This window comes from Aedes albopictus, chromosome 2 (assembly GCF_035046485.1).
Source record: "Aedes albopictus strain Foshan chromosome 2, AalbF5, whole genome shotgun sequence".
Classification (NCBI taxonomy): domain Eukaryota; kingdom Metazoa; phylum Arthropoda; class Insecta; order Diptera; family Culicidae; genus Aedes; species Aedes albopictus.
The window spans coordinates 282,266,979-282,294,576 of NC_085137.1; the positions used below are offsets into that span (position 1 = coordinate 282,266,979).

General features: G+C 37.5%; 1 protein-coding gene across 1 annotated transcript in view; it reads right to left on the reverse strand.

Moving 5' to 3' along the window:
- Positions 1 to 1,368: 1,368 nt before the first annotated feature.
- The window catches only part of LOC109414963 (uncharacterized), a 73,664-nt gene continuing 47,434 nt past the window's right edge, over positions 1,369 to 27,598 (reverse strand). The window contains exons 5-8 of the mRNA XM_062848240.1: positions 27,072 to 27,512; positions 4,220 to 4,246; positions 1,765 to 1,958; positions 1,369 to 1,699 (exon numbers count right to left, since the gene is read on the reverse strand). Coding sequence (XP_062704224.1) covers positions 1,454 to 1,699; positions 1,765 to 1,958; positions 4,220 to 4,246; positions 27,072 to 27,512 — 908 coding nt within the window. The 3' untranslated portion in view covers positions 1,369 to 1,453. The remainder of the gene's footprint in view (positions 1,700 to 1,764; positions 1,959 to 4,219; positions 4,247 to 27,071; positions 27,513 to 27,598) is intronic.

Consider the following 27,598-nt stretch of genomic DNA (forward strand, 5'->3'; position numbering starts at 1 on the left):
CTTTTATTATTTTGGAAAATTTCGGCAAACTGGGACACATGAAGAGATTGTAAAGACCTGCCAGGTGGGCTTTGATTGAACTTATTTTCATAAATTGCAACTTAACCCTTTGGTCCTGGATTGGCCATATATAACCCCATTTATGAAACCGAGCATAACGAGTTCAGCGAGGTTGCGGCAATACTGATTGAACAGTCCGGTTCAAAAAGGTCAAAGCTAGCTCTTCACACTACCAGATCGGAAAACCTGCATGCCGCTAAGCTGTTCCGAAGACCTAGTAATAATTCTGAAAAGAACGTAAATAATGTTCATGAAATTAAAACTTTGGACAAGATATAGTAAAATCAAAAGCTAAGCTTATGCTTAAGAATTCCAAAAACAATTTCAAAAACTTGAAGTTTTAAAATGTGGTTTAAATTGATATGTTTAAATAGGATACCAGAAATCCTATGGAACAATCGAAGAGTCAGAAAAGATTTAAAAAAAATGTGAGCGACACTAGTTTTACCCATAAAAAAATTAAAAGTGTTCCGCAATACAAATAAAGAGTTTGTTTTTTTGTTTCGTCACAAAAGCAAAAATCCTGCGGCGCACCTGGGAAAGGTTCGCGGCGCACCAGGGCGCCGCGGCGCACAGTTTGGGAAGCACTATTGTAAAATATTTATTATTCGTTGAAAACAAATACACAAGTTCAAAATAGCGTCTTTGACAGTCACATCAAATGTTCAGTTATTCGAAAAGTCAATTCGAAATGTTCCAGAATCATGCCATTTATGATCATGTGTATAGACTACCCACTAAGCCGAAGAATCATGGCGTACAGAAGCTAAACAAAGAGATGTAATTCAATTCAATATTAATGCTCTAAAGTGCTAAAATTGAAACGAAATGTTACAGTTGTTTGGCGCATAGCTTTTCCGATGTACAGGGTGTTTGTTTGAGTTTTTGGTTTACGTTAAGGACAGAATTGTTAGAATCCCAAAATGGCCACCACAATGGCCGACTTTGACACCAGCTCGCGATTTCGAGCACACAAATCTCTTCGTAAACAAAATCTACGCAACTGATCTTATTATTTGAAGCTTATCACAAGTGAGCAAGAACAGAATAATAAAATGCATTATTGTTTGAAGCTTGCTTCTTAAGATTTGTGCGTCTGAAGTTCTGATGCATATTGAAGCGGGATTTCAAGACGTGTGTCCTTAAGCTATAGCCTATAGGCCGAACGAAGGCAATATGCCAACGAAGCATCCCTGTACGCTATATAAATGAAATGAATTTTAGGTTATTAAATCATAAAGGAAGAAATACAGTGAGGATGAATATTGGAATTGGAGGACTGGTATTCAGATTAGGAAGTACGCACTATCAAGTTTGAATACATCTGAGTATGTATTAGATATTGTAAATGCTTCAGAAACAGTAACTTTAGACTGAAATCTAAGATTGGTGGTTAAATATAAGTAGGTCTCCAATTTGAATCGAAACCACATGCAGTATCCGAATCGGAATCGCCTGGATTTTCCGATTCGGTATCAGGATTCTCTGTCAGTATACCGATCGGGGCTCGTGTTTGACTAGGTGTAGTGGGCACACTTTGACTGAAATGATCGTTGCCCGGTTCATACTCAGTATCCCTCTTTGGACGACGTTTTTTCACAGAACCGTACTTGGGCGGCGGCATGACGCCATCTTCATGCTAAAAAGTAATGAAAAGGTTGATTTTATTTTCGAAATATTAAGTTTTGAATGATATATACTCACTGGTATATTGTCAGCAGAACCCCAGCTCTTGTGCAGTTTGTCAAAGTATGTGGAATTAGGTGGAGCGCTAGTTCTCATTGTCGGAGGGAGACGCGTCGTGTTGGTCCCAACTCCCAAAAAGTTGCTGAAGGCTTCGGTCGTTTTCTTCACTCGAACGTTCAGAGAGCCAATCCTCAGGAATCCCGAGTCTTTTTCTATGAAACGATAAAAAGTTGTCAGTATGATGTAAAGCTAACATTTTTTTTCTCCTAGCATCTCCTGAAATCGATTCAAACATATTTTGGACGACGTACCTATTTCTTTCTTTTTGCGATTCTGTGTGTTTGAATCTTTCTTATTTTTATATTTGAACTTTTCTAACATTTATTTTTTTTAAGAGGACAATGGAATCATTTTCTTCATTTTTTATCTAGTCATAAGTAAAAAAATGCTTAGTGAGTGGTGTGTAGGTAGTCCCATCATATGTCACATATAATTCCTAGATCGAAAGTTTGTCATATCGCGACAACTGTAGAGATGAGATGAAGAGGATGTATTGGTTTTGTGTGAACAGTTTCCATCCTTGTCTCGATGCCCGTGAGTACGTGGCCGGCAACGCTACTGACTATATAAATATTGAGCTTTTGAATTAGGCGTATTGAAAATGGTAAGCAAGTTCTTAGATTCACTCATTGTTTTTTTTTGTGCAATTTATTAGACAAAAACAACTATAGGTTTGTTCTGGTAAATCACGAAGTAGCTACTACGACATACACTTCTATCAAAATGTTGGGTCTCCCCCTCAAAAACATACTTTTAGCCCACATCTTCGCCAATTTGCGTCTGATATCAAAAATCCAAGCATAATTTAAAAAAAATATGAAAGTAGTAATATAATCTATTTTTTCATTCAAACTTCTGATTGATAAGATTCCAATTTTCAACAACTTTTGAAAAATAACGCACCATAATACGGCTATTTTAGTACGGCTGTCTTTAATCATGCTCGAATCAGTACAAATCACAAGATTGCTCACTCTTAGCATACAGGGGGTGGCCAAAATGTTTGGGATAGGCAACTTTTTTTTCTCTCACAAAAAAGTTTAACATGCTATAACTTTTCATAGAGTGCATCAAAAAATCTCAAATTTTGACTGTTTGTCAACCTATTATATGTGCATCATTGGTACAAATGATGGGCTCGATTGATTAATCTTTCGCAAAGTTAGAACCGTTCGGGTAAAACACTATTTTTAGACAACTCATTTTTGAGCTGTCATATCGAAAAAATGTATTTTTTTTACATCAATGTCAATAAATTTAAGTGTTAATATCCAAAGTTTTTCCACGTTATCTCTAATCAGATATATGAGAGCCTATTTAGATTGAAGGAAGAACACATTTAGTAATTTTTGTGTGGTATTGTAAATTTGACTTATTTTCCTCTATATGGGTAAAAATTTCAAACCGGTGTAACTTAATTCGTCGTTAGAAATTATTACATTTTATAACGTTGTATTAAGAACCAATATATTGTTGATGAACGTTAAAATATTCATTCAATTCGGTTCACTGGTTTCCGAGATATGACAGTTCAAAAATTAATTGTCTCAATAATAGTGTTTTACCCGAACGGTACTTACTTCGCGAAAATTTTTTCAATCGAGCCCAAATTTGTACCAAAGATGCACATATAATAAGTTGACAAACAGTCAAAATTTTAGATTTTTTGATGCACTCTATGAAAAGTTATAGCATGTTAAACTTTTTTGTGAGAGAAAAAAAAGTTGCCTATCCCAAACATGTTGGCCACCCCCTGTACATTCAGAAGTGTTTTCAATCCGATGTTTTTGACAGACCCCCAAAGTTCATAAAGTACATCGGGGCAAGTTATCTAATGATGATAAACAATTTAAATGTCATAACACATTGTTTTTGATTGAACAAATCTTTCGGAAAAGGAAAATTTTCCAAATTGAAATCTATTACAAATCTTCTCGGTTCAACATGCCCCGGTGTACCTTACTCGAGAAAATCCAATAACGCGTAGTCCGAGAAAAGAATGCTGTTCACAATCATTTTAACCCTTATGTGGCCGACAGGGTACCCGGGTACACAGCACCCATTTAAAATACACGGTGTAGAAAAAAAAGAAACAAAATGTTCGTCGGACACATAACGGTTAATACAAGTATCTTCAGTTGCGAGCAAAGTTGCAAAGCGAGTCTGGTTGATTGGGAGCCGGAAGTTTAAAAATGTGTGCGAAAAAAGTGGAAGATCGTTGCCTAACAGGAAAATATTACGTCATTTATAGTCAGTATCTCTTCACGAATGCTCATTCAAACTCCTACCATTTGTTTTAAATAGTGGTACAGTAGTCATGCTTTATACTGATGGCTTTTCGAATCATTTTGAAAGTCTTCTAGGCTAATTTCGTTACGAGTTACTTACTTTTGGTCGAATATGTATACTTTACCTGTATGCTTTTTCCTGGCCTTGATTTCTACAAAATATTGAAAGAAAAATAAATTATAAAATGCGATTTTATTCCATATAATTGTGTCCAAAATGTTGATGGTTAATACAGCAGCTTCAACTGAAACCCTAAAATTGTTAAATCTATTCTACCAGCAGTGTTAGTTTAAGAAACATCCTGTGTGTAGTTGATCATCGGGGTGAAGTTGATCGCTTTGGAAATACATTTTATTTACTGTCGAAACTAGTAAAGCATTATTTTAAAAGATGAATTCTAAACGGAATGCTTATCCAAAAAAAAAAAAAACAGAAAAATGCGTTAAGGCGAAACTGGAAGCATTTGCTATTTTTTTTGGTTTTTGATTTTTGATTTTTGATGTGAAATTTTGTTCAAAAATGGTTTCTGCTAATACGAAACACATTTTCCACCACAAAAAAAATCAGAAGATACCTTGATCCATACTCTAAATGTGTACGAAAACCGATTTTGAAAATATTGCTTCGCTATTTAATAAAAAATCAAAAACCAAAAAGGGAGGAAATGCTCCCAGTTTCGCCTTAAGAGCCAGTTCGCGAGAGCCGCAACCCCTTCTTGTATCGATGTGCTCCGATTGAGCTGAAATTTTCAGGGTATGGTTTTCCATATAAAAGATGATATCTGGCCGATTTTCAGATTTTTCCGTTAGGGGGAAGTGGGGTAAAATAGCCCTCAAAGATTTCATGTCTAAAAATAGGTTAAATCACTAAAATCTCAATAACTTCCGCAAAAGTTAACGGATTCAGCTGAAATTTTGGATGGACACTCTACTCCTATGGCACTTCCATTTAAGCCAAGCGTTGGATATTCTTTGATATTTAATTTGAAGAAATAGGTTATTTTCATAATTTTTTTGACGATTTTCAGGGCGCCTGTTTTTGTACCAACAGAACTAGGATGAAAAACTGAGTACTACGTTTTGAAGGATTACCCAAGAGCTTTCTTTTGATATGTGACCCAGATGCGCCAACTTAATAACTTTCGAAAATAAAAATTTTTTTTCTCGGGTATGCATTTTACCCCATATTTTTAGCTATCTCAAGAAGTGTTGTCGCAAATTATGACAACGTTATTTAACTTTCAATGGTTTTTCTTCAATATTAATTCAACAGAAAAATTATGACTAAGAAATGCAATTATTAGATTTTTTCATTTGGGGAAAGTAGGGTAAAACGGACTAACTCAACCTCCTTTCGAAATAACGTCGCTACGATGTTCTCTGATCGGTCTTTAATTTTCAGAGTTTTTTTTTCTATTCAAGAATAGATGCTTTACCACTTTTTTTTTCTTTAGAGAATAACGGGGTAAAACAATTCTCAGAAAAAATTTTGAAAATAATCAAAATGTCAAAACCTACAAATGCTTTGGTAAAACTTGGCGAAATTTCATGGAATAAGAAAAAAATTCTTAATTTTTATTGCTTATTCAAATGAGCAAGTCTGACAACTTTTTGACGTTGAGAAATGTCACAGATTAGCACGTGGTGTGTGATTCACCGGATTCTCTCTCGATTTTTCTTTTGGCATGTATCTCCGGTTCAATTTTCTCTTTTTTTCTCGTGAAAGTTGTTGCAGTGCACAATGGTCCACGACAAAGATTTACGAGGAAAGATGCATTTAGTGCCTTCAAATGATTTTTTGGACAAATATGGTCTTCTACAAAGTTGTTCCCAAAAATCAGGCCCTCTTTTCAATGTACATCAAAATTAGGGTGGTCCATATTTTCAAAGAAATTGGGAACCAAACTTTTTCATTTGCAAGAATAACTGTATACATTCTTCGGAAATGTTGTAGATCTATCAATTTTGAGCAAGTTTCCTGAAGACTTTTTTTTATGTAGCTTTGAAATTGACCGATCCAGAGATGTTTTTCTGAATAAGCTTAGGGTGGTTCAAGAAAAACCGGTTTTCTCGCGTTAACTTTTTCAGTTTCGATTTTTCATCAAAGTCGCCCAAGAAACACTTGTAGAGCATTTGAAGACGCGTCGTTTCATGCGCTGAAATGGTCCTTATCTCTTTTGGTTCAAAAGTTACAGGTGTTTTTCCTAAAAAATCATTTTTTTAAAGGTGATATGACCGATTGGTGTGTGAAAAATGCTGGAAAAGTGCCTATTTTTTTTTTCTAGAAAACCATCAATATATTTTGAACGGAATGACGAAGCAACATTCCCAGCGCACGAAAATGTGCGTTATTTTTGAGTTCTTGAATTGTTCTTAGACAACTTTGACGTGAAATTTGAAACAAAAAAGATAACGATAAAGGGTGACGCTAGAACAAATCGTTTTATTGCTTTACCGTTTTTGTTTAAAATTTCTCGTTTAGGTCGCGTAAGAACCACTTTTACAGCTTCCAAAAAAAAGCGCATTTTCGTTCGCTGAGAATGTTGCTACGTCATTTCGTTCAAAAGTTATTGATGATTATCTAGAAAAAAATAGGCACTTTTAAAAAAATTTTCACTTGAGTTACAAAAAAACACCCCTCTAATTTTTTGATGTGTTTTATAACAACGTTTCTTCTTTTGAATGCGGGCAAAAGATAATTTTTATGATTGCCCCAACCCGTCATAACACCTTTTCAAAAAACTATGCTCTGCAAGTGTTTCTTGGGTGGCTTTGATGAAAAATCGAAACTAAAACAGTTAACGCCGGTTTTTCTTGAACCACCCTAAGCTTATTCAGAAAAATATCTCTAGATCGGTCAATTTTAAAGCTACAAAAAAAGAATCTTCAGGAAACTTGCTCAAAATTGATAGATCTACAACTTTTCCGAAGAATGTATACAGTTATTCTTGCAAATAAAAAAGTTTGGTTCCCAATTTTTTTGAAAATATGGACCACCCTAATTTTGATGTACATTGAAAAGAGGGCCTGATTTTTGGGAACGACTTCGTAGAAGACCATATTTGTCCAAAAAATCATTTGAAGGCGCTGAATGCATCTTTCCTCGTAAATCTTTGTCGTGGACCATTGTGCACTGCTGCAACTTTCACGAGAAAAAAAAAGAGAAAATTGAACCGGAGATGCATGTCAAAAGAAAAATCGAGAAAGAATCCGGCGAATCACACACCACGTGCTAATCTGTGACATTTCTCGACGTCAAAATGTTGTCAGACTTGCTCATGTGAATAAGCAATAAAAATTAAGAAATTTTTTCTTATTTCATGAAATTTCGACAAGTTTTTCCAAAGCATCTGTAGGTTTTGACATTTTGATTATTTTCAACATTTTTTTCTGAGAATTGTTTTACCCCGTTATCCTCTCAAGAAAAAAATGTGAGAAAGCATCTATTCTTGAATAGAATAAAGAACTCTGAAAATTAAAGACCGATCAGAGAACATCGTAGGAACGTTATTTCGAAAGGAGGCTGAGTTAGTCCGTTTTACCCTACTTTCCCCAAATGAAAAAATCTAATAATTGCATTTCGTAGTCATCATTTTTCTGTTGAATTAATATTGAAGAAAATCCTTGAAAGTTATATAATAATGTCATAATTTGCGACAATACTTCTTTAGACAGCTAAAAATATGGGGTAAAATGCATACCCGAGAAAAAATTTTTTTTTCGAAAGTTTTTAAGTTGGCGCATCTGGGTCACATATCAAAAGAAAGCTCTTGGGTAATCCTTCAAAACGTAGTACTCAGTTTTTCATCCTAGTTCTGTTAGTACAAAAACAGGCGCCCTGAAAATCGTCAAAAAAATTATGAAAATGACCTATTTCTTCAAATTAAATATCAAAGAATATCCAACGCTTGGCTTAAATGGAAGTGCCATAGGAGTAGAGTGTCCATCCAAAATTTCAGCTGAATCCGTTAACTTTTGCGGAAGTTATTGCGATTTTAGTGATTTTACCTATTTTTGGACATGAAATCTTTGAGGGCTATTTTACCCCACTTCTCCCTAACGGAAAAATCTGAAAATCGGCCAGATTTCATCTTTTATATGGAAAACCATACCCTGAAAATTTCAGCTCAATCGGAGCACATCGATTCCACTTCCTTTGGAAAGGGGGTCGCGGTTCTCGCGAACTGGCTCTTAAGCGCATGATGCTTTCCGCCACTGTCGACCAGTGCACAAAGCGACATAGGTTTTCCGTAATGGCGCCGCGGAAAATCAAATAGACCATATGGTCGGCGTTAAGTCAGAGGGGACCAAGTAACAAAATTGACGAAAGTTAGATTTTTAAGGCATTTGATTAAGAATTACTTTAGCTACTTGGAACATTCATCCGATTTTCTTAATGTTACAATTCGACTCTTTTTATTTGGGCCTGACATTTTCGAGTTCTCTTCATCCATCCTCTCTTTGTGTTATCACAGAATGTGTATTGAGTTTTCCAAAGATTTTTTTGGTTGAAATGCGAAGAAGACGACTACATGTTGCTGTAGAAACAAAAAGAATAATAGGGGGATTCACTTAACAGCTTCTTCTTTATGGCTCTACGTCTCCACTGGGACTTGGCCTGCCTCGCTTCAACTTAGTGTTCTTTGAGCACTTCCACAGTTATTAATTGAAGGGTTTTCTTTGCCTGCCATCGCATGAATTTGTATATTGTGAGGCAAGTACAATGATACACTATGCCCAGGGAGTCGAGAAAATTTCCCCGACCGGAACGGGAATCGAACCCGCCGTCTCCGGATTGGCGATGCAAAGCCTTAACCACTAGGCTAACTGGAGACCCCTTAACAGCGTAAACTGTTTAAACTGATTAAACGTCGTGATCACCAAGGCAAGCTTTGATTATTTCATAATCAAAATCATGAAACATTTCAACTAAGCAGAAAATCATGGCTTACGCAGCAATTTAATCTGTTTATTGAGTACCCCTAATGATTTTGTTTGTTTTGATCAAGTTATTAGCGAAAGAGAGTCAACGAAGAGAAATCGATAAAGTCAGTTAGGCCCTTAGGGCCTGTTAATAAACTACGTAGACTCTTAGGGGGGTACGGGGGGGTCTGGCCCCCCAAAAATTTTGCATGAACAAAAGTCTATGGAGGGGAAGGGGGGAGGGGGGGTCTGAGATGAACCTTTCTACGGTGACTGCCATTTGAACTGCAATTTCTTCGCAACTGCGCACTGCGATCGAAAAAAAAACGGTTTCTTGAGCGATTCAGGCAAGGAATTTCCCATGCATCAAGATGGGATGAGAAATTCCTTCTGATCTGCAAATAGCCCTTATGCCAGTAAGTGCAAGCATCGCCTATACTAATTATCGACAGCTACCGTGGTGCCTGAGGGTTGCGAGCACATACCGTACCGTGCCACACAACGCGCTCTGCGTCATCAATGGTAATATAGTGCCTATCGGTATCCTTATTCGGGTCAATTGGGACAGTTCCACCAAAGAAAAGAGATCCCCCGGTTGATTCCAAGGATGGTCAAATTGCTGTGCACGCGATATCAGTTGTTGATAGGTACTTGATGTGCAAGGCACGGAAGCAGGTGTGCTGTCGACCATGTCTGCCTTCCGAGAACAAAGGGAGTGCTAAGGACGCCCAGGAAGCTAGCCAAGCGCCAGCACGTTACCTTGGTGGACTCCACAAAGAGCGTGTCCTCGATGTTCTTGCAGCATGGCTAAGCAGCTACGTTACGGAGAGACATAGGGTTCGGCGGCAATGGGAATGTGTTTGGTGGGTCGGGGGTGTAGTCCTGTCTTCTACTTTGCCTGTAGGAGACAATACCTGAACCTGGACCGTTCGGCTGTCTGTTGAGCAGATTATCCCCTTATTTGCAAATATTTGTATTTTCTCAGATAGTCAAGCTGCACTAAAAGCATTGTGCGCTTACAAATGTACTTTAAAGCTTGTCTGGGAATGCATTCTTTCACTGCGCAGGCTGTGCCAAGGGAATTTAGTAAACTTATACTGGGTTCCAGGTCACTGTGGCATTGAAGGAAATGAAATGGCAGACGAGCTTGCTAAAAGTGGTTCCAATTTACAGTTTGCTGGCCCAGAACCATTCTGTGGTACAGTCTAGACTCCTACTACACGGTTGGTTCGGGGGTGCAGTAGGAATCCGTGTTGTAGGAATCCCAGATCTTATGAGATTTCGCCTAATTGGGGGTGTGAGCGAATATCTCAGGCGTATTACAAGATAGCACCATACTTTCTTTGGCAAAGTTGTAGTACTAGAATAGATCTACCACACAATGCCAACTATCATCCAAATAGTTGGCAATTTGGCCGATAGAGGCGTTACGTAAAAGTGGTTGCTATTTACACTCGTCAGTAGAAGCACTCATAAGTTATCACATGCGATATCTCAAGATCTACTTTATTTGGAACAATGCTGTCTTCGGCAAAGTTGTTCAGTAGGTCAAAACCAATCTGGCGATTCAACAATTAGTTTGTGATTTCGCCGCTAGGTGGCGCTAGTTGCCAACTAAAATTTTAAACTCCGATATCTCGAGATCCAGAGCAGATAGAAAAGTGCCGTCTTCGGCAAAGTTCTTCAGGAAGTCAAGAGCAATCTGATGATCCAACAATTAGTTGGTGATTTCGCCGCTAGGTGGCGCTAGTCGTCAAGTAAAGTTTCAAACTTCACTATCTGGAGATCCGGAGCAGATAGAAATGTGTCGTCTTCGGCAAAGTTCTTCAGGAAGTCAAGAGCAATTTGGTGATTCAACAATTAGTTTGTGATTTCGCCGCTAGGTGGCGCTAGTTGTCAAGTAAAGCTTCAAACTCCGCTATCTCGAGATCCAGAGCAGATACAAAAGTGCCGTCTTCTGCAAAGTTCTTCAGGAAGTCAAGAGCAATCTGGTGATTCAACAATTAGTTGGCGATTTTGCCACTAGGTGGCGCTAGTCGTTAAGTAAAGATTTAGAGCAGATAGAAAAGTGTCGTCTTCGGCAAAGTTCTTCAGGAAGTCAAGGGCTATCTGGTGATTTAACAATTAATTGGTGATTTCGCCGCTTGATGGCGCTAGTTGTCAAGTAAAGCATCAAACTCCGCTATCTCGAGATCCAAAGCAGATGGAAAAGTGCCGTCTTCGGCAAATTTCTTCAGGAAGTCAAGAGCAATCTTTGTGATTCAACAATTAGTTGGTGATTTCGCCGCTAGGTGGCGTAAGTCGTCAAGTAAAGTTTCAAACTTTTCTATCTGGAGATCCAGAGCAGATAGATAAGTGTCTTCTTCGGCAAAGTTCTTCATGAAGGCAAGAGCTATCTGGTGATTCAACTACTAGTTTGTGATACGTAGTTGTAAATGCATACTAAAGAATTCCAACATGCGCAGAATTTTTAGGCAAAAGGAAATCTTCGATTTTATCGGCTACGCAGTCTTTTAATTTGTAAAAACGAAGTAGATTTGAACCAAATGCGTATAATTCGTTGCAGAACTAGACAAACCAAATCAGTCATGTACCAACATCAACCTGACAAGACAGGTACAGTTAGACGAAACATAAGACCAAAAGCGAAAAATTAATTACACCTGGAAATGACAAAAAACCCTAGTGTTGAAACGTCATGCACATAATAAACCTCGTTTCCCCAAATCAAAGACTGCGTAGCCGTGATTCCTAGATTAATCCGCCAGTCGATCTACCAACGATATAAAGAGGAAAAATGAAATTTGTCTCAGCTGGCATCGTATCTAACTTTATCTAGTTTACACATATGTTATTCTAGTTTATATATTTATCAACGTATTTTCAACAGATTCGTTCTCTTCGTCATGGGTTGGTTTTTTTAACTTGTTGAACTCAGAATTGGCCTCAAATCCTTTCCAACCAAGCTGAGTTATATGCCCGTATTTTAGGCAATTTAGCGACAACGGAGGATCTTTGTTGTTTGGGATCCTGAGAATCGCTGGCTGACCAAAACAACGCCGTAAGATGCACCGTGATGCGTGGGTTGCCGTTGATTCCGACTACTTTAATCAATGTACCTGTGCTAGCCCATCTGGTTGAGCAAGCCATCCGGTTTTTATCGCCCCCAGCATCGAGCAATGAATTCCAGTTAATGAAATTTAGTACGATCAAAAAACTTTTCAAACATTTGCATCCTGAGAACTCCGATTCTGCCTTTGTCCAGGCCAGGAATTTGGAGTCAAGACTGGCTCTTGCCAGGATCGCACATTACTCCCGAGATCGACAAGTTTCTCTTTGAATCAGTTATTTCCCGGAATGGACAGTAAACTTCAAAATTTAATTGAACCCAATGTGAAAATATGCACCGGAAATCAAAACTTCGCGCACCGTACTTCAATCAGTTGTGGTCTTACAAGTGTCATTGAGCAAAGGAGCCATGTAAAATATCGACACATGGAGGTTCGACTGCATGTTCGCACTTAAGCGAATATTGTATTTTTTAGATTTCATTACCAATTTTAGGGGTTTTTTTAAATTATCCTAGAGGTGAAATCACCAATTAACTGTTGAATCATAAGGTAGCTCTTGACTTCCTGAATAACTTTGCCGAAGATGACCTACTGCTAACTGCTCTGGATCCCGAGTTAGACAAGTTTCAAACATTACTCGATTACTAGCGCCACATAGCGGCAAAATCGCCAACCTAATGTTGAATCTCTAGATAGATTTTGACTTCCTGAAGAACTTTACCGAAGCCGAAACTTTTCTATTTAATGTGGATCTCCAGAAAAAGAAGTTTCAAACTATACTTGACGACTTACGCCACCTAGCAGCGAAATCATCAACTAATTGTTGAATCACCAGATAGGTTTTGACTTCCTGAAGAACTTTGCCGAAGACAACACTTTTCTATCTGCTGTGGATCCCAAGGTGAAGAAGTTTGAAATTTTACTTGACAACTAGCGCCTCCTAGCGGCGAAATCACAAACTAATGGTTGAATCACCAGATTTCTCTCGACTTCCTGAGGGCCCGTTCATGAACCACGTAGACTTTTTGGGGGCAGGGTGGTGGGTTCTGGCTAAAGACTACGATCCATACAAATTTCATTTTTTTTTTGTATGGACAACAAAAGTCTATTAGGGGTAAGGGGGATCTGGAAATAAGATGACCAAATTTTGGTCTTAGTGGTTTATGAACGGCCCCTAGAGAACTTTGCCGTAGACGACACTTTTCTATCTGCCTATATCCCGGGATAGCGAAATTTGAAATTTTACTTGGCAACTAGCGCAACCTTGTGGCGAAATCACCAACTCATTTTTGAATCACCAGATTGCTCTTGACTTCACGAAGAACTATGCCGAAGACGACACATTTCTATCTGCGCTGGATCTCCAGATAGAGAAGTTTGAAACTTTACTTGACGACTAGCACCACCTAGCGGCAAAATCGCCAACTAATTGTTGAATCACCAGATTGCTCTTGACTTCCTAAAGAACTTTGCCAAAGGCGTCACTTTACTATCTGCTCTGGATCTCGAGATAGCGGAGTTTGAAGCTTTACTTGACAACTAGCGCCGCCACATAGTGGCGAAATCGCAAACTAATTGTTCAATCACTAGATTGCTCTTGACTTCCTGAAAAACTTTGCCGAAGACGACATTTTTCTATCTGTTCTGATAGAGAAGTTTGAAATTTTACTTGAGGGCTAGCGCCACCTAACGGAGAAATCACCAATTAATTGTTGAATCATCAGATTGCTCTTGACTTCCTGAAGAACTTTGCCGAAGACGGCACTTTTCTATCTGCTCTGGATCTCGAGATAGCGGAGTTTGAAATTCTAGTTGACAACTAGCGCCATCAAGCGGCGAAATCACCAATTAATTAATGAATCACCAGATTGCTCTTGACTTCCTGAAGAACTTTGCCGAAGACGGCACTTTTGTATCTGCTCTGGATCTCCAGATAGAGAAGTTTGAAATTCTAGTTGACAACTAGCACCACATAGCGGCGAAGTTATCAACTAATTGTTGAATCACAAAGATTGCTCTTGACTTCCTAAAGAACCTCGCCGAAGACAACACTTTTCTACCTGCAATGGATCTCGAGATAGCGAAGTTTGAAGCTTTACTTGACAACTAGCGCCATCAAGCGGCGAAATCACCAATTAATTAATGAATCACCAGATAGCTCTTGACTTCCTGAATAACTTTGCCGAAGACGACACTTTTCTATCTGCTCTGGATCTCCAGATAGAGAAATTTGAAATTTTATTTGACGACTAGCGCTACATAGCGGCGAAATCGCAAACTCATTTTTGAATCACCAGATTGCTCTTGACTTCCTGAAGAACTTTGCCGAAGACGACACATTTCTATCGGCTCTGGATCTTCAGATAGAGAAGTTTGAAACTTTACTTGACGACTAGCCACCTAGCGGCGAAATCACCAACCAATTGTTGGATCATCAAATTGCTTATGACTTCCTGAAGAACTTTGCCGAAGACGGCACTTTTCTATCTGCTCTGGATCTCGAGATAGCGGAGTTTGAAATTTTAGTTGACAACTAGCGCCACCTAGCGGCAAAATCACAAACTAATTGTTCAATCACCAGATTGGTTTTGACCTACTGAACAACTTTGCCGAAGACAGCATTGTTCCAAATAAAGTAGATCTTGAGATATCGCATGTGATAACTTATGAGTGCTTCTGCTGGCGAGTGTACATAGCAACCACTTTTACGTAGCGCCTCTATCGGCCAAATTGCCAACTATTTGGATGATAGTTGGCATTGTGTGGTAGATCTATTCTAGTACTACAACTTTGCCAAAGAAAAAAATGGTGCTATCTTGTAATACGCCTGAGATATTCGCTCACACCCCCAATTAGGCGAAATCCCATAAGCTCTGTGATTCCCACAACACGGACTGCCGTGTAATGGGAATCCGTGTAATAGGTGACCGTGTAGACGGAAGCCGTGTAGTAGGAGTCTAGACTGTATATCAAACTGTACAAGTTACAAGTGTAAGTGGGCACTATCCGAGCAGATATCACTTGAAAAATATTGGCCATATTCAGAGTGATATCGGTCGTTTCTGTAATACGGAACGTGAAACCTCGGTGGTGCTTTATACACGCGTAGGCAAAGATTTCTAAATAGTGGTTGCTTGCAACCCAGTGAGATCTGGTCTGCAAAACCTGGGAAGGTCTTGGAGTTTATCAATTCCATTGCACCTGACTGGGAGACGACGCGTCGTGATTACTTGACACATGGCAATTAGCTGGCTAGATGCGAATATCAATACGGGACATGCCACAAAAGTTCAGCCTATTGGACGCAGTGGCTTAATTTCCCCAACAGGGGAGGAAAAAAATCCCCTTATTTCTTAGACAAAAAAGGGCTGCTTTTTTTTTTTTTTGAAGAAAACAATCATTATGTCGACGCATCAAAATCCGAAATTTTAACTCAAATGATTAATCTGTGCTGATGTATGCCAGTGAAACCTGGTGAGTATCAGAGGAAAACAATCAACGGCCGCAGGTCTTCATCAATAAATGCCAGCGGTACATCTTTAACGTGGATCGGAACGAACAAGACGAGACGATACCTTCAAGCAAGCGTTAGATTGGAACCGGACAGGTCATCGCTGCAGAGACAGGCTCAGAAACCTGCCTAGAGGAGCAGCTTCAACAAAGAAATAAAAAAGTCGAGGAAAATTTAACCTGACCACATGATGGCGCAGCGGGCAATTGACCAGGATGGAAATCTTTCAATTCGCACTTCTGCATCATCGTTGGACCATGACTTAAAATAAGTATTTAAGTACCGTCGTTGGGGGTGATAATGGGTCAGAGGGGCGAGATAGGGTCAAAACATTATCTGGAATTTTCCATCAAATATTGCGAATATCGAATCAAAAATTTTATGGTGTCATCCACGAGCAGTTCCTGTCAAAAATTAGGTTTCTAGAGCAATTAACTAATTCTTGATAAATGATCGAAAAAAGCTTGAAAATAGTCTTTTTAAAATACCACTTTTAATGCTCGATGAAACATCACACTTTTAGGTGGATTGATACTTTTCAGAATTTCAAACTCACATTTATCATATAATATTTGTAAGTAGTAAGTAGTATCAATCTTGACCAAAACTAAATAACTTGCTTTGTCGTCAATGCGGAATAATTTCAATTCCCTTGACCCATTGTCACCACCTCGAAAGGGTGAGAATGGTTCAATTTTCATACACTTGTTGTTTTAAGAAAAAATGACGAACTCCGAATATGTTTCCATATTTGTGCATGCATTACCAATGATCATATTCCAGTGATCAAAGGGCTTTTTCCTACAAAGAAGCAAAAGTTATTGAACAATGGATGTGGAAGTACATTTTTGACCCATTCTCACCAATTTTGTTGTCAAACTTTCGTTGACGCAGCTTGATGACACTCCATTTGTGATGAATTGTATATAATTTTGTCGAACTTAAGAATAGAAAAAAAGATCAACTTCTCCCAACATTCACGATACAAACTTGTGTTTTCTGATAAAAAAAGCCGTGCGATTTAGTAGTTGATTTCCGTATTAAAATTTACAATATACAAACATTTCAATATCAACAATATACAAAATGTACATAACTTTAGTAATAAAATTTAAACTTTCTTAATATTCTATTACACGCTGTCTATACATGGTTGATTAGTGTTATGCAAACAAATAATAAAACATTTATAATAGATAAGGTTAGTACATGCTGATGAATATAAACTATAAAATCACAAATTTAACATGCTACTATCAAAACAGATTTCTCTATGAACCTTAACATAACATTCTACACGCAGTACCTATTCAGAAAAACCACACTTTTTTATGCGGGCATTGAAAATAGATCACCTTACGGCGAAAAACTGTCTCTTTCGCTCTTGCACAAAATTAGAAAACAACAGGATCAGTGCCTGTCAAATTGGAATTTTCTGTAGCAGATGTAGATCTCTTGATGACGTCACCGTGTATTTCAATATACAATTGGGAAGAGAAAAGCTATCCTTTTCTGATTTCCATACAAAATAGCATTTTTTTGAGGTGTCTGTCAATCAATTGACCGACCCTCGGTAGTTTTTACTCCAGTATTGCCAGATCAGCTACACTCAGACAAAGGAACCAATAATGCCAATGAGAGCTTACGACCAACAGGCATCTTCAGTGTGTGAGTTTTAACCTTTCAGCGCGCGCGCCGTTGTAAAAAGTACAACACTGCCAAAAAACCTCGCTCGTCGTATACAGTGCGTGCGTGGTGCAGTTTCAGCTGCTTGATGGCGCGCGTCCTGGAAGGTTAATGATCATCTAATTTTAGGCGACAAAGGCGTTTTCTGCGTCAGGTTACTGGCGGGACGGGCCGGGGATTGAACCCAGGACCTTCTGCATGAGACTCAGAAGCGGTAGTCACGATACCACCAGCCCGTCAGTTTCTGTTAGTTCCATTTTGGAAGTAAAAAAGTAAACTATGACCCACCATAATAATTAGAATCACTTTAGAAAAAAATCTCATGGCTGTTTACACAGCGTAACAAAAAATAACTTTTTGTTTGTCTCAAGAGCAAACTTATGTGTCTCCGAAGGGTTTTGGGCCGCTGAATCCGAATCCGGGCTCAGATTTGCTCTAACACGTCACAATTTTGAGCTATACCTCAATTTATAGGGCAAAATATGCGATTTTGGGCTTTTTTGACTGCAAGCCATTAAGCAAGGAAATATTTTTTTTTAAGCAATCAAAAGGTTAATTGGTTAATCAACATCTAAATCAACGACTCATGCAAAATATTTCGTTTTATCAAATCGAATTTGATAGTTTTAAGCGATTTATGTTAGGTACGATATTTCCCATACAAGTCACCCTCCAAAAGTTGCATGCAAGTTTTCATACTAACATAAAATGCTTAAATCTATCAAATTTGATTAGGTAAAACGAAATATTTTGCATGAGTCGTTAATTTAGATGTTAATTGACCAATTAACCTTTTGATTGCTTAAAAAAAATATTTCCTTGCTTAATGGCTTGCAGTCAAAAAAGCCCAAAATCGCATATTTTGCCCTATAAATTGAGGTATAGCTCAACATTGTGACGTGTTAGAGCAAATCTGAGCCCGGATTCGGATTCAGCGGCCCAAAATCTTTCGTAGACACATAAGTTTGCTCTTGAGACAAAAAAATGTTGCGTTGTGTTATTGGCTGCGAACACTAGAAACGAGTCACAAAATAATTATCTTCGTACGTCTATTTTTTTTTAGTTCAGATCATATTTTTATGCCTTTTTTATTTTCAAAATTGATCCAACAGAAACTCTACATGCTGCCTATGAAGTTGCTTGAACTTCATGTAAAATTTTTTAGCTCTTTAGGTTCATAGACATGGGCACGCATACCAGGAACCTAAATATTATCGAACTTGAATGAACCTAAAATCTTTTTCCATGGAGTTTCAGCTTATGGTCAAACCTTTCAGAAAAGCCTTTGTTCAAAATATTCTATCGGTGAAAATTGAAATGAATCAATTTTGAAGATTTTCTATCGAATGAGGTATATTCTCAGAGCATAATTTTGATGATCATCCAGAATTGCAAACAACAAGGCATCGTGCGTGACCTGTCACATACTCGATGGTCTCTTCTTAGTTTTTTGAACATTATATTAACTTGTTATTTATTCGGTATCTGTGTTATATGATCAGCCCAAGGGAGTCTGCCGTGGTTAATTTGCCTATTTTTTATTTGGTGGCTTTGTGGTCATGCGGTTAATGATGTTAAACGTTTGGTGTATATAATAAGTCATGGAGTAGGACTAAGAAGAAACTTTTCTTGAAACGAAAAATTCATAACTAGGTTCTGTATGTTGTCTGTTATTTGGTGTAGTAATGTGCAGTATGTTCAGGCTCTGGCTGAAGACGGTGTGAATTGCCATAGGTATATTATAATATTTTAAATAATATTTCCGCACCAATCATCTTATTTACACCTTTGTACCACAATATCGCGGCTTTTTCCCATCAGATTTTAATTACGTGTTTAGCTTTAGCTATGTCATCGTCCTACTAACAATTGGGTGGAAAACAACTGAGAAGCATAAACGAGGGCAGCAATGTGTGTGTGGTGAGGCACACGGTATACCAGAAGACGAGACACGCCATTTATCTATTCAAACTTCAATTTTGAACGTCAACTTGTGACGTCATCCTTATCATCCTTTTACTTGGATGAAATGGATGAGGAGCAATCGATCGTTTTGCCTTTGCACGGTTTCATTTACGCATTAAAAGGTTCGCCATACGATAATTTAACTTTTTGTCTGTGACTTGTTTTTAAGTTTTAGTATTTATCAGGGGATTTTTTTCAATTATATGGATCTATTCACAATTTTAAACAGTTGATATCAATTGATTTTGTTGTTTCATAACATTCATTACGTTTACAGTATTCAATTTGAAAATATGTTACCAGATGAGCCCATTTGAAATTTTGATTTAAATCCCATTAAATATCCCAAGGAATCCCAAGACATTTGCTCATGCGCGTAGCTAGAGCGCATTTGACCCCTCAGCTTTATGTCAAGCGTGTTTCTTTTGCTTTATTGTCTGCGTGCTTGGCTTCGTATTCCGACGACCTTACAGTTTCAGTGTCTCGTGCTTGATTCGAATAGAAGATTTTCTTTTACTTACAGATATTCCACTAACACACCCAAATATTCCATCATTTAAAAAAAAAAAAAAAACTGGTACATAGAACAAACATTTTTTACGAATATTGAGTTTTACAATAAAAGTCTCATGAAACCTATTGCACCCATATGCGGCAGATTTAAATATTCTTACAGTTCTCACATATTATTAACGAAAGAAATTTGAAAACAAATCACTACCAAGCAAGCATTTGGATTGGCGAAGGGAATAAATTACATGCTGAGTATACTTATGGAATTCAAATCATAAAAATAAACATGACAAAGCTTGAATGTTGTTATTATCCAAATTATCTTACTTTAATAGCAAAACTATCAATCTTATGCTAGATTTTATTGGAATTTATCAATTCAATAAAAATGTTATTGCTTTCAAGGATCGACTGTTATTTTAACTGGATTCTTTAAGTTAGTAGGTTTATCAAGAGTCATGTACCAAAAAAAAAACTAAAATCAGGACAGTTGAAATTAGCCAAAACACTAGAGACAAAATAAAAACATTATTTTCTGCCTGATGAAGGCACCATCCCTAAGTGCCGAAACAATGGGTAAACAATAAACCCGGTTTATGAATTCCGCTAGTCGCGTGGTCGATCACTACCGCCAGCACCACGGATAAACGGTATAACATCTGTTGTGTTGTACAAAATACAACAGCACGACTTCTGAATGGTTAAATCAAAGTATTCTAATCATAATATCATTATTTGCATGAACATCAATCGAAATTGTTTATCTAGCACACAATTATTAATCATTTGTATTGCTGACTGCACCCCAAATTGGACTGACACAATAGTGTGCACACACTTTCAAAGTGTGATTGCAGCGCAGGACCACGTCGGATCGAGTTGGGGTCTTCGGTGCACTTATCTATATATATATAAATGAGTTTGAAGTTCCTTTGAGGCAACAAAACTCACAAACGGCTGAACCGATTAGAATGGCTCTTGCACGATTCGATTCGTTTTCATGGTGGCTGTGTTTATATGTACAAAAAGTTACGAAAATCAACTAGAAAAGTAACAAAATTGAAAAAGAACTGATTTTCTATGAGCTGGGAAGGAAATCAACACGACCGAAATGAAATCAATCTAGAATGCGGTGCTATTTTGAGCTCAACAGTTGTCAAACCACCACAAGACGGCAAGACAAAGTTTGCCGGGACAGCTAGTTCCTTATAAATCAAGGAACAAGTGCACCGAAGACGTCGAGGCGATCCGAGGCAATTGTGCACTTTTATCACACTTTTTAGGCGTACCAAAAATAGTGTGATAGTCCAATTTGGGGTGCAGTAAGCAATAAAGTGTTACTTCACGAATCGCGCAATGCAATGTTCATGTTGTGGTTCACACGAAAAAATGCGCTTATATGGAATACGACAGACTTCCTTGGGCTGGTCATATCAATCGGATGCTGGACGATTATTGTTGTTTTTCTTCTTTTGCGTGCCAAGGTAGGTGTTGGGTTCGTAATCGTTAACGCAAATGATACATAGCTATTTGCAACTACATATATACAATATCATGTGACTAACCATTCTGAACGGCCAACGATGTTTGACTAACGACCATGTGGAAGTAAATTCTTCGTTCGGTATAGATTAATGCTGACGTAAATTGGACTCACAGACATAGAGATAATCCATATGGCAGGTAAACTTCATATAATAACTAATTAAGAATTGTATGACTACGTGCCTCTACAGATAGGGCTGAGCATAACAATACGTCAAAAATATGCTCTGAATATACCTCATTTGATAGAAAATCTTCAAACTTGATTTCTTTCCATTATCGCCGATAGAATATTTTGAACCAAGGCTTCTCTGAAAGGTTAGACCATAAACTGAAACCCTATGGAAAAAGATTTTAAGTTCATGCAAGTTCGATAATACTTAGGTTCCTGGTATGCGTGATGGGGTCTCCAATTAGCCTAGTGATTAAGGGTATGGACCGCCAATCCGGAGACGGCGGGTTCGATTTTCATTCCAGTCGGGAAAATTTTCTCGACTCCCTGGGCATAGTGTATCATTGCCTCACAAAATACAAATTCAGGCAATGACAGACAAAGAATGCCCTTCAATTAATAACTGTTGAAATGATCAAAGAACACTAAGTTGAAGCGAAGTAGACCAAGTTCCAGTGGAAAAGTAGAGCCATAAAGAGAAAGAAGAAGAAGAAGGAGAAGAAGAAGAAGGTTCAGAGACATTAAAGGTATAGGCCAAAAATAACTACTTCATATTGAAATCAGAAAATGTTTACTTTTTTCTTTCCAAAGCTGTAAATCTAACTTCTGTGCAATCTGTGCAAAAGATCTGTTGGTATTATCAATATTCCCAGTTGTTTAATCCGTTTTCGATCCATATAATTTATGTCAGTTATTTGAATTGTTATGAACTAACAGATATAACAATTTTAACAAAGGCTTAGAAAAATTATAAGAATGAATACGTCAGACATGATGTAACAACTGAGAAGGGCAGTCTGAACAACCTCTGACATGAGCACAATTCATGCTCGTTACAGTTGAAGAATTATGAAAACAAACACAGCCCATAATTATGAGTGCGCAACTAAATTACCATAATTGCCATTACCTTTAGCCCAACGTATGTTTCGAGTGCCATCTCAAGATGTTCAAGAAGTAATCGATCAGTGAATTGGCGCCCATTGAGAAATATTCACGTTGCTTCTTATTGTGCACTATAGTTTTCGAGTACAGTGTATAGTGAAAGATATGGTTAATTTTTCGAATGCTGTAGAAATTGGAATTCGGTTGCTTTCTTCTCTTCTTCTTGACGGGACGTTACGAAAGCGACTCTCAGTCACTAAAATTGTCATATACATCTAACAGAGATCAGCAATGAATAATACTCTCGGTGTATTTTTTTTTCTAAAAGCTCCTCAAATATCTTTGAAGACAACATTTTAATCTTATAAAATTTTGTAGCTCAAAAATATTGTTATCTTTGATTATTTTCTCAGCCAAAAATGCCAAAAGTTGGGTTTCAAAATATGATGACGTTCTGTTGAGAAATAGGCCGCTCCTAATTTTTTGAATTTTAAATTTTCGCCTGGAGTCGGGCGAAAAGTCTGTTTAGAAATTTATGAGATATTCCCTGACAAAAAAACGTAGTACACACAAACTTTGAAACTAAAGGGACTAAAGAATTTATAAATAATGAATTAATATGTTTTGTAGCTAATTCGTAACATATTTCTGTGTTAAATTCAATATTTTCTTAAACAGTATAGTTTGCTATAATAAAACTTTCAAACTGTCGTTGCTGTAGCAGTATCGCATATGTTCTGAATCGCACATGAAGTAATCAAATATATCCAAAGATTGCATAATTTCAGGCGTTTACGTTAGTATTATTAAACTTTGGACACTAAATAAAGAAAATAACGGGCTTGGTGGTCTAGTGGCTACCGCTTCTGATTCATATGCAGAAGGTCCTGGGTTCAATCCCTGGCCCGTCCCTTTCATCCTACTTTGTATCTTTCTATCCACTTTTTCTCTCTCTCTTCTCTACATATACAACTCATGTATATTCATATGTCCATAGCCATCGCTAGAACCAGAAACGAATTGGAAAACGAAGTCGTTTCCCTTTCTTCCAACTTCCACTCAGGGACGATTCAAATATGACGTCCATCATTTTTCGGGGATTTTAGACCCCACCCCCCTTCCCCCTCTGTCACGCTTTTTCGTATACCTAACATATGGAGTGTCACACTTTCTCAGGCCCCCCCTCCCCCCTAAATGGTGGACGTCATATTTGAATGACCGACACAGCACAGTGTATATAACGCCTACAAGTTATGCAACCGAAGCGTGCTGTGCCGCTTGACCTTATTCAGCTTATTCACCACACAATCTATCACCTTACGAACACTATAAATAACCCCTATCCATGGATCGCATCACCGACCCAACGGTGACTCCCAGATCTCCCATCCTTTCCGTCTAACAAATACCCCAGTCCGTGCTGGTTGTGGGGATGCAGAGGTGATCTCGGTCTTTAGTAGCAACAACCAGCACACTCTAACATTCCTTTCCCTTCCCAACTGACTATAAGGACGTGGCCGGCGCCGTTATTGATCCAAAATGCATGAGCTGCTAAAATTGCACTTTGAGAATAAGTGGAGTGTCCCAGCCCTTATTTCATTTGGATCTCAGTGCAATTGGTACCAGCTCAGATCAATCACGGAGTAGCAACCATTGACATGTATAGTCAGATTTGATCGTTGATTTGATCGATAAATAAAGAAAATAACGAATTATTCAGTACACTTGTATAGTTTTGGCGTTGGTTTTATAATGCTAGGATGTCAAATTTAGTTTGTACAATTTGTTTAGCCCTTACAAAGTTACTGGCTGATCAATTTCGCCCCATAATAAAATGAATAGTGGTAAAAGTTTCAACCTCGCACTGCCTGATGAAATCCAAAGCCGTATTTGTTTTAAACCATTGAATTTGAAAGTTTCGGAAACTATTCAGAAATCAAACGTCAATTAATTTCACCCGAAACCACGATACTTTCAGAGAGTATTATAAAAATATACGAAATAAATATTTAAAGAAAAAAAAAACCATATACTTACTATTCTCAAACCTATTTATGCAATTTCAAGGATAAATTTAATCATGTACATACGAAATAGTGCGCATGAACAGACATATGGCAGGTGAAAAACTCGTAAAAAAATGTCACTAGCAGGATACTTCCAGAAATGAACGACAATAAGGGTGAAAGTTCGTTAATTGAGCTCGTGGTTGATGAGATGACGCGACGCTATAGTTACACTTATTATTTCCAGCAATTGGTAGTCACACTGCATACAATTTTTAATTGTGTTCTTGAAACGTCCCAGCTTATCAAAAATATTTCCGAGCATAACCTAATTAAAAATTCATGCGTTTTACGTTGATAACACAGAGATAAAAACAACTAAGAAGAAAAAACAACGTTCAATAAACCCGCGAAATGCAAAACAGCTATTTACGCATAAACTTATGAATAGGGGCGTATGCGTATGGGGCAGGTATATAAAAGGACGAGTGAGTTTAGCGACGCAAAAAAGGCAACGAACTAGGCAAACTAAAAAGGGCAAAAACACAATGTGTGCTGGGTATGCTTCCCAGTAATACGACAAAAAGGAATACGAGAATGTAGATGTATAATAAACTTGCCTCCAGGATCCTATGCTCCAAGTTGAACTACCACTGCTAAGCAACTGGAGCCTCATTGCTTGAATTTCTATCGCATTTGGAGTTAGTTTTTCGGAACCACCACCAAAGTTTGATTTTTATCCGATGCAGGAAAAATTGATCAAAAATAAATAAAAAATATATCATTACAGATAGTGAAAAAGACTCAAAATACATACACACAACCAGCCATGCATTGCAAACAAAAACAAGTGAATCAGAAAAAGTTTTTATCAATAGAAGAATGGTGTTGTAAGAAGAAAGACAAATCATTATTAGATAACATATATTTACTTATAAATTTAACATTTTTTGAAATTTTATTATTGTTTTATTCATTGCAATAGACTTCTTGCTTCATGTCCCACTCGCAAGTATAGTTATTTATGTAACGAGTTGCAAAAAGATGTTTTTTTTTCAGCACGAGTCGTACATTGATTTTTTCATAATACAACTCGTTTGAGTTGCATAATGTTCATAATGCAACTCAAATGAGTTGCATAATGAACATTAGGCAACTATTTTTCATTATGCAACTCATTTCAGTTGCATAATGAACCAGTTCGGAAAAATTGGCCGTTATGATACCGAAATGAGATATATAAAATAGAAATTACGATACTGAATTGCATAAAAGTATATTTTGATTAGGTATGTGTATTAGCATTAGATTTTTTTTATTAGTATTAGGATAAGTATTAGAATCACAACAGTAAAATTCATCATTCATTAATTTTATTTATTTTTTTCATCATACGTGCAAACTGCTAACAAAAATACAAAAAAAAAACTCAGCGAACCAAACAAACACACAGCGTTTCAATCATTTGCTTTTAGTAGGACGAAAATAGGAGTATTCTGCTATACAGTAGGAGCGGTATATACTGTACACAGTCATAAATTTATGCAATACAGTAGCATATTTTTATTCTTTGCCACTAATATTAGTATCATAAATGCTAACTTTTACGTATTGGTTGCATCCCCATATGGAAAGTAATGAGCTTTTATTTGATCACTATACTGCCCAGTGCAGTATAGTTGTTCCATGCTCTATGGGAAGTCCTATTAACATGGGCTAACTATGCTGCACACGGCATTATATATAGATTCAATACTGGGTCAACAAAGTCCATTTTTTCGAACAAAGCCTTTTCGGTTCTTTCTAGCGTCCAAGACAACTGTGCAAAATTTGGGAGCGTTTGGTTGCACCTCCGTATTCTGCATTGCGACTGAAATTTGTATGGAATTTAGTATGGGGAAACGTGCTTTTTTGCATTTTTCTCATGAATTGATTTTTTTGTCTAAAGCGATCTAACTAATGACGTTAAATTATAGCCTAGGATATGCCGAAAAACTTTGCCGAAGACCGCAAAGTGATCCGACACTTGGGAAAAAAGTTATAATGTACAGATTGCCCGGCGGTGTTTAACATTATTTAAAAATAAAGGAATAACATCAATAATGGCCTAAGTGACCAAGCGAATAACTTTTTATAATGGACATTGCCCTTACTTCTTTTGTGCAGAAACGCTACGTCTTTGAAAAAAAAAAATACACAAGTACAAAACGAAAGATGGGTATATCACAATAGCCCAATTAATGGACGCAGTGATGCCACACCCAACAGACGAGGAAAAAAACTGTAATAAACTACCAATATTAGTTATATCTAGTTATATTAGTATGCATGTTAAATAAAAATATGTTAGTAACATAAAAAACAATCAATTACCATTATTTTATAGATTATGGATTTGATGAAGATATGAAATTAAGTTAGAACGAACATGACTGATAGAGTTGAATACGTATATTTGCAAAAGTTTTTAAATTTTATGTAGAATTTCACATTTGTATGAGAAATAGAATAACACAAATGATGCACTCTTTACTATTACAGATATAAAAACACACTGTTTAACTATGCTACACGGAAGCTTTTAAAAATCTACTAAACTGGATAGAAAACACATTTTAGAATCAAACTAATTCGATAATTAACTCTAAGGATAAATGCACAATTCAGTGGGTCTTCGCATGCAATCATCAGTCGGTTAGTGATGCGTTTTCTTGCGTCGAAAAAAGCTCTGATTGGTTTTGTCGCTTCTGCGTAAGTTTCCAGCGCTGCCGCTAATTAGGCTCATCGTGTCAGATGGATGAGCCATCATGCTACTGCGTAGGCCGATAGTTTCAGCCGCGGATTTGTTAGTGTCAAGCGATAGTTGTTCCGGCGTGACCATCGTAAGCATTGAGTGCGTGCGTTGCAGCTCAACTCCCGTCGCAGTGGAGGGACGCTGGCGGCGATTTTTCTTACGCATAAAAGTGCCGCCCCGTGTAAGCGGTGAAAGAAGTTTTTTCGACGGAAGAGAATGAAACCGTTCGTTCACAATAAACCTCGGATCATACTCACTGCTGTAGGTGGATGCCGACACCGTTGTCATCTGTTTCTGATATTCAAGTGGTTTCTTTCCACTCCAGTCGAGCAGGTCGCGGTCTGCTTCTAAAAGAAGTAGAAATGAAAGAAGGAAACAAGACATCAATCAGTTCGGTATAAATTAAATCAATCAAATTAATTGATTATCAATG